The sequence below is a fragment of the Ictalurus punctatus genome, chromosome 9, assembly GCF_001660625.3.
Source record: "Ictalurus punctatus breed USDA103 chromosome 9, Coco_2.0, whole genome shotgun sequence".
NCBI classification, from domain to species: Eukaryota; Metazoa; Chordata; class Actinopteri; order Siluriformes; family Ictaluridae; genus Ictalurus; species Ictalurus punctatus.
The window spans coordinates 7,736,009-7,755,699 of NC_030424.2; the positions used below are offsets into that span (position 1 = coordinate 7,736,009).

Here is a 19,691-nt window from a genome sequence, read left to right on the forward strand (position 1 = left end):
CAGCTCGTAGCAACAAGGAAGCACAGTTACAGCTTCTATGTAGAAGCTGTTCTATCTACTGCGCTTCCTTGTTGCTACGAGCTGTTTACGCATTGCTAGATTAGAGCAAATTCAGGTATTCATATTGAATTTCGGTCGGGAGTCTCTCATTCACGCTATTAGAATTTGTTTTGCTAATTAAAGACGTGTGCTCAGCACTTGTTGAGGACTATATTAGTGTGCCTGTCTTGTAACTTGTAACCACAGCAGAATCGATTAGTCACTCAGGACGAACAGTCACTGGTACTGTAATTGTTTCTTCTTGATTTTTAGTTGAAACTAGTTTTAGCATTGGCTTTCAGATAGAAGCTGTAACTGCGCTTCCTTGTTGCTACGAGCTGTTTACGCATTGCTAGATTAGAGCAAATTCAGGTATTCCTATTTAGTTATGGTCTGGAGTTGCTTGTTCACACTATTAGACTTTGTTTTGCTAATTAAAGAGGCATGCTCAGCTCTGAAGCACTCTCACCACAGTACATGAGAACTAGGAAACGATGAGGCGGAAGAGTCAGCAGAAGCATCAGCAGAAACGTCAGCCCTCACGTGAAGCCCTCGTTGTGTGAAGACCAAGTACCTGTAAAGAGCTGCGAGTCTACCTGCGTGAGTCCACCAAGCAAGGACAAGACACCATTCATGCTGCTAAGTAGCACTCTCTTCCTTTCTCCTCTCTCTACCCCTTTTCCCCTTGTTATTTATCTGTTTACACACTAACATGTGTCATAAGTTAAACCCTGTTATTGACTACAGGTGCTCACCACGGCACACTCCTAGAAAAGTACACAATTTAGACAACCTGTGCTCTCTGCAGGTGCCTTCAGCAGACACCTTGTGGAACTGCAATCTGTTGTTAACAAGGCCGATTTCATTCCTGCCTTTGCCACCCACTCCAACCTCACTGTGCTGGCTCTGACTGAGACCTGGATCTGCACAGAGAATACTGCACCCTCTGTCCTAGACTTCAACTTCTTCCATACCGCTCACCTCAACTCACAACTGGGGTTCCCCAGGGTCCACTCCACTTTTCTATTTATAATACATCCGGGGCCTGTGATTGAGTCTCATGGCTTCTCATATCACTGCTATGCTTATGACACCCAACTCTATTTGTCCTCCTAGCCTGATGATCCATCCATCTCAGCACGCATCTCTGCCTGCCTGTCTGAAATCTCAAACTAGATGAGGGAATGCCACCTTAAGCTCAGCTTGGCAAAAACGGAGTTTCTAGTCATCCCTGCCTGCCCATCAATCAACCACAACCTCACCATACAGCTCAACCACACTCAAGCCAACCAGGACAGCAAGAAACCTTGGGGTGACTTTTGATGACAACTTGACCTTTACAGACCACATTTCAACAACTGCACGATCCTGTAGGTGCATTCTGTACCACATTAAGAAAACCAGACCATCAGATCTCACTGAACTTGCTACACAGCTGCTAGTCCAGGCTTTTGTTATCGTAAAACTGTACTATTGCAGCGCACTACTCTTGGGCCTTCCAACCAGATCCATTAAAACACTTCAGATGATTCCAGAATGCAGCAGCACACCTTGTTTTCAACCAGCCAAAAAGAACCCATGTCACACCCTTTTTCATCTCCTTCCACTGGTTTCCTGTAGCTGCCCACATCACATTCAAGTCCTTGATGCTGATGTACAAGACGTTTTCTGGAACAGCACGGTTTATGTTCCCTCACGCAACCTGCGATCAGTTAATGACTGACGCCTGGTAGTGCCTACTCAGTGAGGCATGAGGTCCCTTTCCAGAACCTTCAAACTGACTGTCCCTCGTTGGTGGAATGAACTTCCGACCTCAATCCGGACAGCAGAATCTGTCACTATCTTCAAAAACACAGCTAAAGACCCACCTCTTCCGTGAACTGACCCCCCCATAACCACCACCACCACCACCACCACAGAAAACATTCTGCACTTACACTGGCACTTACACCTCTACTCTGCGCACTTTGCTTCTCTAGAACGCAATTAAAAATCTCGTATGGTAGCACTATTTGTATAGTTCTCTGCTTGATATGCTTGATATATCACTTTGCTTGTATTTCCTCATTTGTAAGTTGCTTTGGATAAAAGCATCTGCTAAATGAATAAATGTAAATGTAAAAGAGTGGTAGACTTAAAACAGCCTTGTGGTGACCAACCATTAGCATGCAAAGAGAAGTCACCATTTAAATCAACAAAAAAGAACTGAACCATGACAAAGCTCCAACGTTTTATAGTCTATCTAGAAGAATATTCTGATCAGTGGTATCAAAAGCTGCACTAAGGGTCAAGGTCTGTTTTTTTTAGTCAGGGGTTTTATCATATAAGAGGGCTGTAAGATACTCCATAATCAGAAGGTGCATCCTAACAACCCTTGTGTGCAGAACACCCAAAAAGTGAACCCAATAGCACAGCTTGGCCAATGAAGTGAGAGTTGTGCTTATTGGGGGATTGAACCCCATTTTCACTGAGTGGGCACTCTATTAAGTGAGCTATGGGGAGGGGTGGCAGATGGAACACTGAATGCTTCAAAAAGGAGAGGGAAAGAAAACTACAGTACCGTGAGCTACACTGTCAACCAACCAATATCGACCCAGAATTTTTTCCCCTTAACTTAAGAGAAATTCTTTTCCTTTGCAATTTTTTCTATTTTTTCCCCCCACAAAGACCTATGCAACCACAGAACCAGAAAATATACAATTTACCAGCCTCATCTTATCAGAAGACTCAGCATCTGAGTGTTTCACCCACATGCTTAGATAGGGTAGACCCAGGTGCAACAAGTTGCTGGGATATGATTGCATGTTGGATGATGTTGTTTTCATGGGATTACACTATTAATAGAAGGCTGTCTGCACCACACTCTGCTGCCATGTAAAGGTGCTATGCGACCAGACATTGCAGTATTCCTCCCCAGGGATGGCTCCTGATGTCACCAAACCTGCCCTATGATCATCGTGGAAGGTTCTGATATGGTCAGGATTCAGGATGTGCTGAGCTGGGACCCATGAACACTCCTTGGTACCATAAACCTCTCAGCCAACAAAGTATTGGGTTTTAACCTGTACCATTTGGGAATCAATGAGGCATTTGACGCTGTATGCTGGCGCCCTGTCAGTCAACAATGGGGTAGGAGATGGAATGTTTTGGAGGGTGCCAATATACTGGATTGAGACACAAGATATGGGATGTGCGGTTGATCCTCATGGATTTGAGGAGCTGTAGTTGATAGAAGACTGGGTTAATTCTCCTAATGACCTTAAAGGGTAAGCACATGGGTAAGTTTTTTTTTATAGAAAGTCAGACCCTGCCTGAGTCCTAATCCTTTTGTGATTAGCAGGCCAAGTTCTGGCTTTGCTGGTGGTTAAAAGTAAAGCACAGAGGGTCTGTTCCAGGTTTTGGTTCACTCTCTCAGTCTAGCCATTAGACTGAGGACAGACTAATGGAAGTTCCGAAAAGTCACCAGAACTCCAAAATGGATCAGACACCAGTCAGACACCAGGTTGCTAGGAATGTCATGATACCTCACCATATGCTCAAGCAGAAGTTCATCAGTCTCCTTGGCTGAAGGAAGTTTCTGCAGAACAATAATTTTGTATACTTTTGAGAATCAGTGCCCTACAACTAATATCACAGTGTTGCCTCAGGATATAGGCAACCATGTGATAAAGCTGAGGAAGATGTGAGAAAGAGGATGGGAGCATTTAGGCAGAGGATGGGGCAAACCTGCCACCATGGCAGGTTCTTTATTGCATAGACAAACCTGGCAGGCTGCCATATATGGCAAGTTCCGAAAAGTTCCGAAAAGTCACCAGAACTCCAAAATGGATCAGACACCAGTCAGACACCAGGTTGCTAGGAATGTCATGATACCTCACCATATGCTCAAGCAGAAGTTCATCAGTCTCCTTGGCTGAAGGAAGTTTCTGCAGAACAATAATTTTGTATACTTTTGAGAATCAGTGCCCTACAACTAATATCACAGTGTTGCCTCAGGATATAGGCAACCATGTGATAAAGTTGAGGAAGATGTGAGAAAGAGGACGGGAGCATTTAGGCAGAGGATGGGGCAAACCTGCCACCATGGCAGGTTCTTTATTGCATAGACAAACCTGGCAGGCTGCCATATATGCCTGCACGAACTTGTTCATAGTCAACAACCTAAAGCATCTCTGCAGAAATCATAAAGTCCAGGTACAGTGAGGGAAAAAAGTATTTGATCCCCTGCTGATTTTGTATGTTTGCCCACTGACAAAGAAATGATCAGTATATAATTTTAATGGTAGATTTATTTTAACAGTGAGAGACAGAATAACAACAAGAAAATCCAGAAAAACGCATGTCAAAAATGTTATAAATTGATTTGCATTTTAATGAGGGAAATAAGTATTTGACCCCTCTGCAAAAGATGACTTAGTACTTGGTGGAAAAACCCTTGTTGGCAATCACAGAGGTCAGACGTTTCTTGTAGTTGGCTACCAGGTTTGCACACATCTCAGGAGCGATTTTGTCTCACTCCTCTTTGCAGATTTTCTCCAAGTCATTAAGGCTTCGAGGCTGACGTTTGGCAACTCGAACCTTCAGCTCCCTCCACAGATTTTCTATGGGATTAAGGTCTGGAGACTGGCTAGGCCACTCCAGGACCTTAATGTGCTTCTTCTTGAGCCACTCCTTTGTTGCCTTGGCCGTGTGTTTTGGGTCATTGTCATGCTGGAATACCCATCCACGAGCCATTTTCAATGCCCTGGCTGAGGAAAGGAGGTTCTCACCCAAGATTTGACGGTACATGGCCCCGACCATCGTCCCTTTGATGCGGTGAAGTTGTCCTGTCCCCTCAATCAGAAAGATTTCTGGCTCCCAGGTGTCTTTTATACAGGTAATGAGCTGAGATTAGGAGCACACTCTTAAAGGGAGTGCTCCTAATCTCAGTTTGTTACCTGTATAAAAGACACCTGTCCACAGAAGCAATCAATCAATCAGATTCCAAACTCTCCACCATGGCCAAGACCAAAGAGCTCTCCAAGGATGTCAGGGACAAGATTGTAGACCTACACAAGTCTGGAATGGGCTACAAAACCATTGCCAAGCAGCTTTTAGAGACGGTGACAACAGTTGGTGCGATTATTCGCAAATGGAAGAAACACAAAAGAACTGTCAATCTCCCTCGGCCTGCGGCTCCATGCAAGATCTCACCTCGTGGAGTTGCAATGATCATGAGAACAGTGAGGAATCAGCCCAGAACTACACGGGAGGATCTTGTCAATGATCTCAAGGCAGCTGGGACCACAGTCACCAAGAAAACAATTGGTAACACACTACGCCGTGAAGGACTGAAATCCTGCAGCGCCCGCAAGGTCCCCCTGCTCAAGAAAGCACATATACATGCCCGTCTGAAGTTTGCCAATGAACATCTGAATGATTCAGAGGACAACTGGGTGAAAGTGTTGTGGTCAAATGAGACCAAAATGGAGCTCTTTGGCATCAACTCAACTCGCCGTGTTTGGAGGAGGAGGAATGCTGCCTATGACCCCAAGAACACCATCCCCACCGTCAAACATGGAGGAGGAAACATTATGCTTTGGGGGTGTTTTTCTGCTAAGGGGACAGGACAACTTCACCGCATCAAAGGGACGATGGATGGGCCATGCACCGTCAAATCTTGGGTGAGAACCTCCTTCCCTCAGCCAGGGCATTGAAAATGGGTCGTGGATGGGTATTCCAGCATGACAATGACCCAAAACACACGGCCAAGGCAACAAAGGAGTGGCTCAAGAAGAAACACATTAAGGTCCTGGAGTGGCCTAGCCAGTCTCCAGACCTTAATCCCATAGAAAATCTGCGGAGAGAGCTGAAGGTTCGAGTTGCCAAACGTCAGCCTTGAAACCTTAATGACTTGGAGAAGATCTACAAAGAGGAGTGGGACAAAATCCCTCCTGAGATGTGTGCAAATCTGCTGGCCAACTACAAGAAACGTCTGACCTCTGTGATTGCCAACAAGGGTTTTGCCACCAAGTCATGTTTTGCAAGGGGGTCAAATACTTATTTCCCTCATTAAAATGCAAATCAATTTATAACATTTTTGACATGGGTTTTTCTGGATTTTTTTGTTGTTATTCTGTCTCTCACTGTTCAAATAAATCTACCATTAAAATTATAGAATGATCATTTCTTTGTCAGTGGGCAAACGTACAAAATTAGCAGGGGATCAAATACTTTTTTCCTTCACTGTAACCCCTGAATGTCCGGTGAAGAGTGATGCATACCCCTGTGCCCTTACTGCTGAAAGAAAATAGGGGGTTCCCAGAGGACCCATACAGGGGTTCTAGTCCCCATCTCAAGGAGGCCAGGATCCGTGTCCAGGGGCTATGGGCTTTAGACTTCTTCAAACCAGATCAATATGACCAAATAAAATCGAAACTGCCAAAGAACAAGGCCCATCTGGCCTGGCACAGAATAATATGCTTGATGTCTTGGTTATACACTAAGTTGTAATGGTCTGTCCAGACCAGGAACTGGTGTTTGGCCCCCTTCAGCCAATGTCTCCATTCCTCCAAGGTCAACCTGACTTATAGAAGCTCCCTATTATTCACATCATAATTCTGTTCAATGGGAGTGAGGTGATATGAAGTATGCATGGGGTGGTCATTATTAGAACATTGGGACAAGAATGCCCCCATACCTCCATCTACTTCCACAACAAATGGGATGTTGGCTTTGGGTAGTCATAGGATTGTGGTTGAGTGCAGGTGCGTTTTGTGCTATTAAAAGGTTTCCTCTGTTTTTGAGTGACTGCGGATTTCTTAGTTAAATTTGTGAGTGGGGCTGATACAGTGCTAAAATTCAGACTAAACTGTCTGAAACCCCAGGAAGTGTTGCACTAGTTTGACCGAGATGGGCTATGGCCAATATATATAGTGCCGGCCACTGATGTTGATACCCTTGGTAAATATAAAGAAGGCTGTGAAAATTGTCTTTATTGTTTAAATTTTTTATCTTTTGTTAAAAAAATTCACAAAAATACTCTGCTCTTATACAATAGCAAACAAAACACAGGTTTATCCAAAAAAAAATCTCAAAAATAGGTGTGCAACAATTATTGTCACCCTTTTAGTCAATACTTTGTGCTACCTCCCTTTGCCAAGATAACAGCTATGAGTCTTCTCCTATAATGCCTGAAGAGGTTGACAAATACATGGCAGGGGATCTGAGACCATTCCTCCAAACAGAATCTTTCCAGATCCTTCAAATTTTGAGGTCAATGCTGGTGGACTCTCCTCTTCAGTTCATCCCACATGTTTTCTATGGGTTTCAAGTCAGGGGACTGGCCAACCCTGGCACATTTTAAGCTTTCTGGCAGAGGCAGTCAGGTTTTCATTTAATATCTGTTGATATTTGATAGAGTCCATTATGCCATGTATCCTAACAAAATGTCCAGGTCCTCTGGCAGAAAACAGCTCAAAAACATTAAAGATCCACCACTATATTTAACCATGGGCATGAGGTACTTTTCCATATGGCTACCTCTCAAAACCACCTCTGGCGTTTGTTGCCAAAAAGCTCTATTTTGGTTTCATCTGACCATAGAACCCATTTGAAGTTTTGGTAGTGTCTAAGAAACTGAAGATGTTTGAGTTTGTTTTTGGATGAGAGTAGAGGCTTTTTTTATTGAAACCATTCCAAACAACTTGTGGTGATGTAGGTGACTTCTGATTGTTGTTTTGAGACTTACTGACCCCAAGACACAACCAATTCTCCAGTTGTGATCCTTGGAGATTTTTTGACCACTTGAACCATCCACTTCCCAGTGCGTTGAAACTATATTGACACACGTCCAATTCCACATTGATTCATAACATTTCCAGTTGACTGGAACTTCATAATTATTGCCCTGATGGTGGAAATGGGCATTTTCCATGCTTGTGCTATTTTCTTATAGCCACTTCCCAGTTTTGTAAAGCTCAACAAACTTTTGCCACACATCACAGCTATATTCCATTATTATGAATGACTAAGGGAATTTGGCCTATGTGTTACCTCGTATTTATACCCCTGTGAAACAGGAAGTCATGGTTGAATAATTTCCTGTTCCTAATTACCCAGGTGTACTAAAACAATTTAAAATATCAGTGGGAATATACTTCAAATATATTTTTTTCATATGAATTCATAGGGATGCCAATAATTCTGGCACACATATATTTAATAAAGTTTTTTTTTTATTGATAAACCTGTGTTGTGTTTGCAATTGTTTGATATCCATAAGTAGAGTATTTCAACTCAAAAGATCAAAATGTCAAACACTAAAGACAAATTTTCTTTACAAAGACTTCTTTGCTCATATCACCAAGGGTGCCAATATTAGTATACAGCCTTTGTCTTGGCATGTTCCATTTGCAGGCTACCCTTGGACACCACAAGCCCCAATAATGAAACCTGAAATATGAAACTGAGATTTATCACCAAGAGTAGCTGGAGGAAGCACTATGTGTTCACCTTGCATTTTGCTGTAAGACAAGATATCCAGATAGCTGAACATAATTAACGATGCTTATATGTAATGATTAACCGCTTATCTTAGTACCTTGTTTATGAAGGATTGGAAGATGGCTGGAGTGTTCATCAGCCCAAATATCATCTCTAGATCCACATGGTGGACTGAAGAGGTGACGAACATCTTCTTCCATACATCACACCACTGTGCTCTAATAAGATTGTATGCACTGCACAGGTGCAGCTTGGAAAATGGATGCCTGCTGCAGCAACTTGAAACCCATGTTCACAGGAGTAAGAGATTTTTTTTATTGTGATGTTGTGGAGGCCCTGGAAATCTATCCATGTATGTAGTTCCCCATCCTTCTTCCCCACAAAGAAAATCCCTGCTCCCAGTGGTGAGTTGGATGGTTGACTAAATGCTAGGGACAATTACTACCAAATGTACTCCTCCTTTGCACCTTGTTGCACCCAAAATGGAAAAGAGCCTCCCCCAAGGTGGAGAAGCACCCAGCAGCAAGATGAAGGCAGGAGCAAGTAGAGCGAGTAGGATCTGGGCCATGTCCTTGCTAAAAACCTCCTGGAGGTCATGGTACTCTGCGGTGACTTTAAAAAGATCAGGCTGGTCTTCTGATGGTGTATCGGAATTTACAAGAGTTTCAAAAACCTCTTTACAAGTCCCCAAATAGACACTGACTAACTGAGCCAGTCCATGCAGGGGTTATGCTGCTGTAACAAGGAAACCCTAGAATCAGCAGTAGTTGTGGGGCCAGAGTAAGCAAAAAAGTTATTTGCTCTGTGTGGTGCCCAATCTTAAGAATGACTGAGCATTGGGTTACATTGGGCCCCAGAAGCTAACAAATGATCGCCAATAGCTGAGATGGCCAGTGGATCCTCAAGCTTTTCTGGGGTAGCCCTAGAGCCTAACCCTTTTCTTTTTTCTATTTTTTCCAGAAAGACCTCTGCAACCACAGAACCAGAAAACATACACTTTACCTACTTCATCTGATGAGAAGACTTAGGGTCTGAGTGTTTCAGCCAGGCGCTTACATAGGGTAGTCCCATGTGCAACTAGTTTCAGTGATGAGCAATCTGTTGGGTGATTTAGTTCTCATGGGACTACACAATTACTAGAAGGAGGTCTGCACCTCCCTCTGCCAGCACGTGCTGGTGCAACGAAACTGGGCATTACAGATAATGGCTAACCTTACTAAAAATGATTTAGGTACCTAGCCAGTGCTAAGGGAGGAATTGTTAATTTTAGATAGAGGTTTGATTGCTTCAGATGGTATCTGTTTGAGGAAATGTGTAGGTAAGGGATCTACTCCACAAGTTGATGATATTGAAGAGGAAATTAGTGCAATTAGTTTCGTCTGTTGGATAGGAGAAAAAGATTATTATTGCTCTACTAGCATGGTTATAGTTGCCTTTAAGCTAATGCTCAGAATTTTTTGCCTAATATTTTTGTCAATTTGTCAGTGATAAAAAAAAATACTAATTGCTACTATATATTGTTAGTTTTTTGTTTCTATGGCAGTCTTGTTCCTAGTTAACTTTTCATCTGTAATAAATAAGAATCTAGGAATAGTTTTATTAACTTCTTTTAGGGTAGCGATATATGCTGATCAAGCAGCATTAAAAGTTTTTCAGCACTTAAAAAGGCTCTCCTACCATGCAATTTGGAATACTACGGAATTAGTTTGACGCAATTACATTCTAACTTCCAGTTGGTCTGTTTTAAGGTGTATGTGTAGAAGTTATAGAATTCATTATATCCATATCTTTATACTAGGGTGCTAGTATTTTTCCTTTTAAGTGAGACTACATTATCTAGAATTCAGCATAAAGTTGACTCTAAGCATTCAGTCACCTGAGTTCTGTGGAATCAGATGGTGAACCAAAACTGATTATTCACTAAGATGAATTGAAACACTGACTGCGCCCCATGCCTCCTCATCCGACATCAGTACATGACCTCACTAATGCTCGTGGTGAAGGGCAAATCCCCATAGCCATGCTCCAAAATCTAGTGGAAAGCCTTCCCAGAAAAGTGGAACATTATTGTAATGGCAAAGGGTGAACTAAATCTAGAATGGGATGTTCAAAAACACATATGGGTGTGATGGTCAGGGATTCACAAACTTTTGGCCATCCACAAAGCTTTGGCCATATCTCAATAGTCTATTTAAAAATTATTTTGTCAGTTTTTTGTGATTCCTTCAATTTTTTATCACATTGAATTCAAATACCATGTGTTAATTGTGGTTCTCTCTAATAAGTAACACATGACATTGATTTAATTACTACTTATCAGTACAACTTTCAATCAGTTATAACAAACTTTATTCTAAGTCATATTCTGTATGTTTTTTTTTTTTTTTTTTTTTACAACATAATTAAAACAGCTCTTAGTATGCATAAATATGCATACACAGCACAAATCAAGACACTGGCTATATGACACAATACTGATTTGCTAATGCACAATTAAAACTTATTCCTTTATTATTTAAGTACGTTTAAGTAGCAGTTGTGTTGTGGGCTCATAAATGTCAAAACAGACTTAATTATTACTATTACAAAAATCATATCTGTGAACGCATTCAGTCATTCAGGTCAGCCTGTCTAGTAGTTTTAAGTTGAGGCAACTGGCTATAATCAAGTTAATTAAGATGTAATAAAGATTGTTTCACTTTCACTTTTTTAGTTCTAATAAGGATATAATATGTAAGAAAAACATTTTCTACAAAATTATTTAACAGTTTTTCACATATTTTCTACCCCAGTTCCCCCAAGCCTGACGGTCCCAAGAGGGAAGTCCCCATTAGTGGTACAGGAAACTGAGACAGTGGAGTTGCAGTGTCTGGTGTCAGGCAAGCCCAAGCCCATTATTCTGTGGTCCCGTGCTGACAGGGAAATGGCCATGCCAGATGGAAGCATGCAGATGGAGAGTTACGATGGCATTCTGCGCATTGTCAATGTCTCACGTGACATGAGTGGCACATACCGCTGCCAGACCAGCCAATACAACGGCTTCAACGTCAAACCCAGAGAGGCTGTAATTGAGCTCATTGTTCAATGTGAGTCACCAATCTTTTCATACTTCTTGTGGGATTGCCTAAACCTAATTAAGATATTTGGGATAGAACATCCTGTGCTGTATTCTGTATTCAATAAATTCAAATCAGAAGTATTTTAGGACATCTTTGATTTAATTACAGACAATGGGCCTCATTTATCACGCTGGATATGAACTGACATACTGACTTAAGCCAACACATGCCAATATATCAAGACAAATAAAACAAATCATACAATTATAACAAAAGAAATTCTGTCATAACAGGGCTGGTCTGTCTACGCATAACCATAAGCTGTAAACAAATGCCTCAACTGATGGAAAATAAGTGCATGCATCATATTATTATTATTATTATTATTATTATTATTATTATTATTATTATTATTAAATCTTTTTTGACATAGAAGTGAGTCAAAATAACTTTCACTTCTGTCTTTCAGCCTTTACCCTCATCATTTATTTCATGCATTTCCGAAACTTTTGTAAATATGGCAGAAATTTTTTGCTGATTTGGCTTACACAGACATTTACACACAACTTTACTAAAAGATTGATGAATGAGGAACAATGTTATGCATTATGCCCAATATGCCCAACTTTTCCTAACAAATCATTAAGATTTGTAAACTCAGTTCGCACAAATGTACATGCAATGTAATCATAGTGCAGCAGTGCTAAAGAAAAGAGACGTTTAAGAGGGCTGAATCCTGCATGTGCATGAGAAGTCAAAGCAGAAATTGTTGTTAATGACCAGCTCTGGATTCACCCATGGAAAGGGAGAGGCAGTTTGCTAATCATGCAATTATCTATAGTGCTAAGCACAGCTTAACAACTCAGACAAATGAGAGTGGCTGATATTATCAACAACTCATGATGATAACTAGGTTGAAGGTTGTAGGCTCATTAAAGTTTTCTAATGTGTCTGGTGATCTAATAACAAAACTTTCCACAATTATTCTTATTCTTATTCTTATTATTCTTTACACAATTATTCTCCTACTACTTCTTCAGAATGACTTCTGATTGTTGGATGTTTCTTAGTAACTATAATATTCGTCTTTCAGACTAATGGGCTGAAACTATACATATGGGGATTGTGCCACTCAAAATGTAGATAATGAAAGGGTCTGTATGTTGTACTGTACAGATGACATCTTTTAAGTTAAACTATTTTGTCTCATATTTTTCTGACTACTGACTAAGAGTACTACATAAATGTAATTCTCTCCAAATGAACAATTTGCTTTGGTATATATAAAATTCCATATAAAAAGAGATTCTTTTCAACAGGAAGGATCTTTTCTTTGAAGGCAGTGGTCTGGATCACTATGCCATATAACACTTTCATTTGACTTATTAATTTATTCCTGAATGCACTTGATAAACTTGATAATTTCTTGTTCTTTGATGTGAAGGTGTCATGTAAATTGGAGAATTACTAGAAACTATGTTTCCCATCAGCAACTGCACCATATCAGATGTGACATAGCACTGGTGTGTATATAAAGTCACATTCAGCACTGCACTGTTGTCTTGCATTGTTTGTTCTGTTCTCATGTATCACATTATGCTTGGCCTTGTTTCATGTTAGTCTCGTGTGGCGTTTTATTTGATACTTTATTAAATGTTTCACTGAGATTCTGCATTTGCATCCACCTCTAAATCAATTCTGTGACAGAACACAAGACCGAATCAGATTTTTTCAGCTTGCAAGAGTCGTATTTTGAAAGGGAAAACTGCGGTGAGAGACGGAAGGAAGATTCTTCATGATCAAGGCTAATCGGGAATGGCTTGACATGATGTACTCCATCAGGGCTTATATCGAGAAGGAGCCTTCCAGTCAGGCGGAAACCATCTCCCACCTCCATCCCCTAATGTGGATCTCGTTCACCCTGCTGAGCCAATGGAGAATGTCTTTCAGCCTCCCTGTTCAACTGAGTACATTTCTCTGCCTCCCAGTGCGGCCAACAGCTCCGCTTTGCTTCCCTGCTCCGCCTTGGATGTCACTATGCCAGGCTGAACTTCAGACATCTTTCTGCCTTCCTACTCCACTGAGGACGACGCTCTGCCTTCCTACTCGGCTCAGGATGTTGCTCCGCTATCCTGCTCAGCAGAGGATGTCGCTTTGCCATCCTGCTCTGCTGAGGACGTTGTTCTGCCTCCATACTCTGCTGAAGACATCACTCCTTTTCTTTGCTTTGTGTCGTATGTCGCTCCACCTTCCTGCTCCACGGAGGACATCACCTCTCCCTCATGCTTTGCAGACACCATTCCTGGCCTTGAGGATAACTTTTCCCTCCCCTGACCTCGTGGAGAGCGTCGCTCCACCCTTGGGCTCCACCTTGAGCTTCATTCCCCCCGCAGGCTTCGCAATAGATGTCGCTCCATGCTCAAGCCAAGCCGGGGATGTCATGTCATCTCCACTACTGTGTGGAAGAGACCGACCCACTTCTAAACCTCAGTGAACATGTGAAGTGTCCTCTATCTAGCCCTGTGAGAGATGACACACAATGGAACTCTGAAATGCTGGGGATCCAGAAGCCCCTCCTGAACTGATTACACGCTTCAAGAGCCTATCATATAATATTGGAGAAGGACTAGAAACTATGTTTCCCATCAGCCACTGTATCATGTCACAAGTCTCAGTCACCTGTTTCAAGTTTAGCTCATTAGCACTGGCATGTATATAAAGTCACATTCAGCACTGCACTGTTGTCTTGCATTGTTTGTTCTGTCCTCGTGTTATGCTCGTCCTTGTTTCATGTAAGTCTTGTGTGGTGTTTTGTTTGATACTTTATCGAATTTTTCACTGAGATTCTGCATTTACATCAACACCATGACAGAAAGGCCAAAATTTTAGAAGGTAGATGTGTGGATAGGGGTGACCACAAATTACAGCTGCAACAACTAATCAATAAAATCGCTAATAATCGATTATGAAAATCATTTTCAACCAATCTCATTATCGATTATTAGGTCTGCTAGCGGTACATTTACTCATTATTTTACTTCTCTACCAAAAACACGCTTCGGAGAGTAAATACTAAAGTTGTGTCCCAAATGAAGTACTATACACTTACACTATGCACTATATACTCTAGTGCAGTGTTTCTCAACCGGGGATCCGTGGACCCCTAGTGGTCAGTGGTGTAATTGCAGGGGATCCGTAGGAATGTTTTAAAAATGTTTCAAATATATATATTTTGTTAAATGTATCAAAACATATTCAAATGAGATGTTTTAAAATTAATTAATTTGCTTATTCGTGTGCATTCACAAATATCATGTTAGCTGAGCTGACTATTGTTCATTGATTAATTTATTTTTAATTTATTTACAAATGAAATGATAATTTGCAAAAACCTATGAGTGGTAGACAAGTTCAAGTGTCACATTGATGGATAAAATAAACAAAAGATAATTCAGAGAGTCAAATTAAATGTCACAAAAACAATAAAATGTAAAAGATACAATCTTTAAATGTTTTGATTCAATTTTAAATGTCCAATGTTAATATTATTAATGTTAAATATTAATAAAATAAAACAACATATATAGAAATGACTTAAATATATAACCAATAATTGTTGTGGAGTGAGGGGTTTCTTGTGAATTGTTCGAAATATTCTAGGGGTCCAAAGCTCACAAAAGGTTGAGAACCACTAGTCTAGTGTATGAATTTTAGAAAGGTAATATCGTCTCACATTAGTTTTTTACTAACCGGAAGTATAAGCCACTTCCTAGTCAGTGGTGCATAACGTCAGAGTCACTGACAATGACTTTCTTCAGTTTATTGTTTATGTCAACGTTACCTTTTATTCCCAACATGACCTCAGTCACCAGCAGACGGAGGCATAATCATCAAGTGACTGAGAAAGAAAGTGTGCGAACCAAGTCTTCTAAGGCAGGGGTGCATTTTATATTAAACACCCTAAATGGCGCACTTATATAGCACTTTTTCCCAAAGTGCTTCACACTGTGTCTCATTCACCCATTCACACACACACTCACACACCAATGGTAGCAGAGCTGCCATGCAAGGTGCTAACTTGCCATCAGGAGCAACTTGGGGTTCAGTGTCTTGCCCAAGGACACGTCGGTATGTGGCGTCATGTGGGCTGGGAATCGAACCGCCAACCCTAGCACGGAAGCATGACAGTGATGCACAAGCACAAACTTGTTTTTGTATCCAAAATGCTCCATTGTGTGCATCAGCTTGGGGAAACTGATGCAAGTAGCTATATATATATATATATATATATATATATATATATATATATATATATATATATATGTATATGTATATTTATATATATATATATATATATATATATATATATATATGTATTACTTTTTAAAGATGCAAAAAAGCTCGGAATTAAACTACCGTCCTAAATTTATAATATAAATTCTGGTCTGTATTTGTGTGTATTGGGTTCTTTTCATTCTTATATAATTGGAAAAACAGTTGTGTAAAGTTTTAGTCTTAAGTTTATATTTGTAATACTCAGTTTGTGGATTTTATTTTAAATAAACGAAAAAATGGTACTGAAATCATCCAATTAATCGAAAAAATGATTGGATAACTAATAATGAAAATGATAATGAAAATAATTGTTAGTTTTAGCCCTACCACAAATACATAAATATAAATACTTCTATGCTTAAGTACAGTACATACATTTCAATCTTCAATCAAATATTATAGTGTGACTCTAGATTTATGGATATTTTTAGAATTTGGAAAATAGTGACAGAAAACAGCAGCTGTTGTTTGCCTACATTGCATTCTTTATAAAAGAGAGCCATTTGGGGTTTGTTTACCTTCTTATCAGAGGTTGTAAATGGTTTTCTCAACCCCTGGTTCCAATCCCTTTAGAAACTATTGGAACAAGGCCATTTTTTGTTTGTTTGTTTTGTTTTGGCTGTAGCCATTTGGGTTTGAGATCAAAAGATGAATATGGGAAGAGAGTTTTGAAGTTAAACAACATAAAACATAGCACAATTTGTATCAGGCCACCCAACATGTTGGAGAACAAAAATATTGGAACATGACTTGGCAGGTGTTTCTTGTTACCCAGGTGTGTCCTGTTAGATTGATTGTTTAAACAATAAAGAACATCTACTGTTGCTTTTATCCTTTAGTTTCACCTGCGAAGGTTGAATTTGTTGTTAAAAAAAAGGATAAGCCGACATGAAGATCAGACAGCTGTCAATGGGAGAAAAGCAAGCTATTTTGAAGGTAAAAAAAAAAAAGAGGGAAAGTCAGAGGCACAAACATTGGGAATAGCTAATACAACAATTTGGAATGTCCTCAAAAAGAAAGAAACACTGGTGTACTGAGCAACAGACAGAATGGGTTGGCCATGTCATGGCCATGACTGTTTTCCTGTGTTTCCCTGTTTTCTGTGTGTTTCCCTGTGTTCCCTTTCAAAGGGAACTCAACGTTGCATGAGCTCCACACTGTGGGAAGTGCCCTCGCGCATGACCAGCATCTGAAGCTTGTGTAACATCATGCCTGTTTATAGGCCTGCCATGATCAGGTGACATGGCAATTAAACGTGTGCCATGATATAAAAATGGCACCTGTGTACCGTGCCATCAGCCTTATTATCTTCAGTGAGATTGCATGTACATTCTGGGCAACTGTGGGGGCAGACATCCTGTTGAAGCAGGGGCTGAGGCCCAGGGATTGGAAGCTCCATCCACAAGTGGTGGGGTCCATATGGTGGAGGTTTGGCCAAGCATAAGTGGATGTGTTCACCTCCCAGGAGACAACACACTGTTGTTTGCCCTCTCTCCTCCCACACCATTGGGGCTGGGAGCCATGGTGCACATGTGGCTGAGGTCACATCTTTACATTTTTCCCCCGATCACTCTGCTCCCACAAGTTCTAGCGAGTTTGCCAAGACTGTCTATGTCTAGTAGCACCTTATTGGCCAGCTTGAATATGGTTCTCAGAGATAATATTCCTGCTGGATGGCACTTCTTGGGATGCTGGAAAAACATCACAAAAGAAGAAACCAACAATTTGGTGTTCAGTGAGTTGCAGGCTTGATGCAATTATCGCAAGCAAGGGGTAGCAAATATTATATGTTATTAACTTTAATTTAATTCAAGACTTATGGTGTGATACAAAAGGTTTTATGTTGTTTAACACTACATCTAGATGTAAATGCCAGGAAATAAAAGCTGAAATCCTAAACTCTCATCTCATTTCCATCTATTGATCTCAAACTCAGATGCCTTTTGAGTAGAGCACAAACAAATTAATTGGCCTTGCTGTTCCAATAATTTTGGAGGGGACTGTATATTCACAAGCTCTGTGATACTTGTTGGTTGAACTGTTGTAGGAGACTGATCGGTTTAAAGAATCCCACGAGTCTTACACATTCTAGTTTTGTAGAAGAAGACCATATGAATTAGTTGGTTTTCTAGGTCAATAGCTTGCTAATGAAATGAGCAATGGTACTAGCTACGTCTCAGTTATAGCAGGTACTTTTAGGGTGTTTTCACATATGCAGTGCTTACTCCATTTGAATCAAATCCTGGCATGTGTGCAGTTTGTTTGGACAGGTGAGACTAACTAACACAGTGTCACATCACGGAGTCAAAGACGGGTGTAATTGCAGGTAAAACTGTTTTAATGAACTTCAACAAATCTAAAATGACAATCAGGTGCAAGGTCAAAAACAAGCAAAGTTCAGGTGACGTGCCAACAGGTCAGAGAAGGCAAGGCAAGGACGAAAACAGGAAACAAACAGGGGCAAAACCAGAACAGCAAACACAATCAAAAGGTTTGGTATAGTCAGGAGCACTAGGACAAACTGAACGTATACTTCAGGATGAATGTGAGTACTGGGAGTCCTTATATACTGTGAGTGTGGTAGTGCAGATGATTGAGAAAAGTAAATTACTTACTTTTGAAATACTTTTGAAAGTGTGTTAATGGAGAATATTTATTGCTCATTGCTACATTACAGCCTTGTTCTTTTGTAGGTTATTCTCCATTTCTTTCTTTAGACCTTGGCTGGTTGAATAAAACAACACTGACCCTGTCATTTTTACATTACCATTAACATTATAGACAGTGAGGTATTGGTTGTCATATATTAGGTAGTAGATTTCCAGTAGGAAGTTAAGGTTTAGCTATTGTGAATTAATGTTGATGTAATCAGTAGTTCTTATAAAAGAGCCATAATTAGCTAGTAGCTCTTCAGGGGAAATGTAAGACTCAGTCATTACTGTTTAGTTAATAATTAACTCCTACTTACAGACTTACTGAGATAATTAACTAGTAGTTCATAGTACCCAGTACCAATAAGTGTTAATGAAGAACTACTTATTCATTCCTGGTTAGTTCCTGCATAGTTACCTATTAGTTGTTATACAGTATTGTAAAGTGTTACTGCATTAGTGTTTGTATAGGCAGGGGAGAGGTGAGTGAATGTAGGCTAACTACGGAACATATTCACAAAATTTGAATTCTTATCTGTAATATTTGATTATATGGCATATTCCTTTTTGAAGCAGCCCATTTTTCATCCTCACAATGTGTGAACCTCACACATCCTCACAAAATAGTGTAAAGCATCAGGATCATAGCTGCCACTAGTTAAGGATCCATCTGGATGTAAATTAATAAAGGAACAAATGTCACATCTCCTGCCAGTAAAGGTAATGATTAGAGTGGCAACAACTAATCAGTAAACTTGATGATAATCTATTATGAAAATCATTGTCAACGAATCTCATTATTGATTAATTGTTCTGCACATGGCGTGGGGAATATCTGAAGTTTATATTTGTAACACTCAGTTTGTGGATTTTATTTTACATAAAACATTTATTGTAAATTTGTTTGTTGTTTTTAATTAATCTAATTAATTGTCCAATTACTTGATTATGAAAATAATCGTTAGTTGCAGCTGTAACGGATCGGGGACTGGAGGCGGATGCAGGTGCAGATCAAAAGTCTTTATTAAACACTAAACTCAAAACCAAAGTAAATGCGGTCTTCGCCGGCAAACGAGAAACATGGTATACAATGTGATCATTCAAGGCATGGAAACGACCGACA

The 19,691-nt window shown here is 40.2% G+C and overlaps 1 protein-coding gene across 2 annotated transcripts in view; it reads left to right on the forward strand.

The window, feature by feature from the left end:
* The window catches only part of mdga2a (MAM domain containing glycosylphosphatidylinositol anchor 2a), a 183,712-nt gene that overhangs the window by 87,584 nt on the left and 76,437 nt on the right, over positions 1 to 19,691 (forward strand). For both annotated transcript variants that reach the window (XM_017476272.3, XM_017476274.3), the window contains exon 8: positions 11,316 to 11,609. In XM_017476272.3, the coding sequence (XP_017331761.1) occupies positions 11,316 to 11,609 (294 nt within the window). The remainder of the gene's footprint in view (positions 1 to 11,315; positions 11,610 to 19,691) is intronic.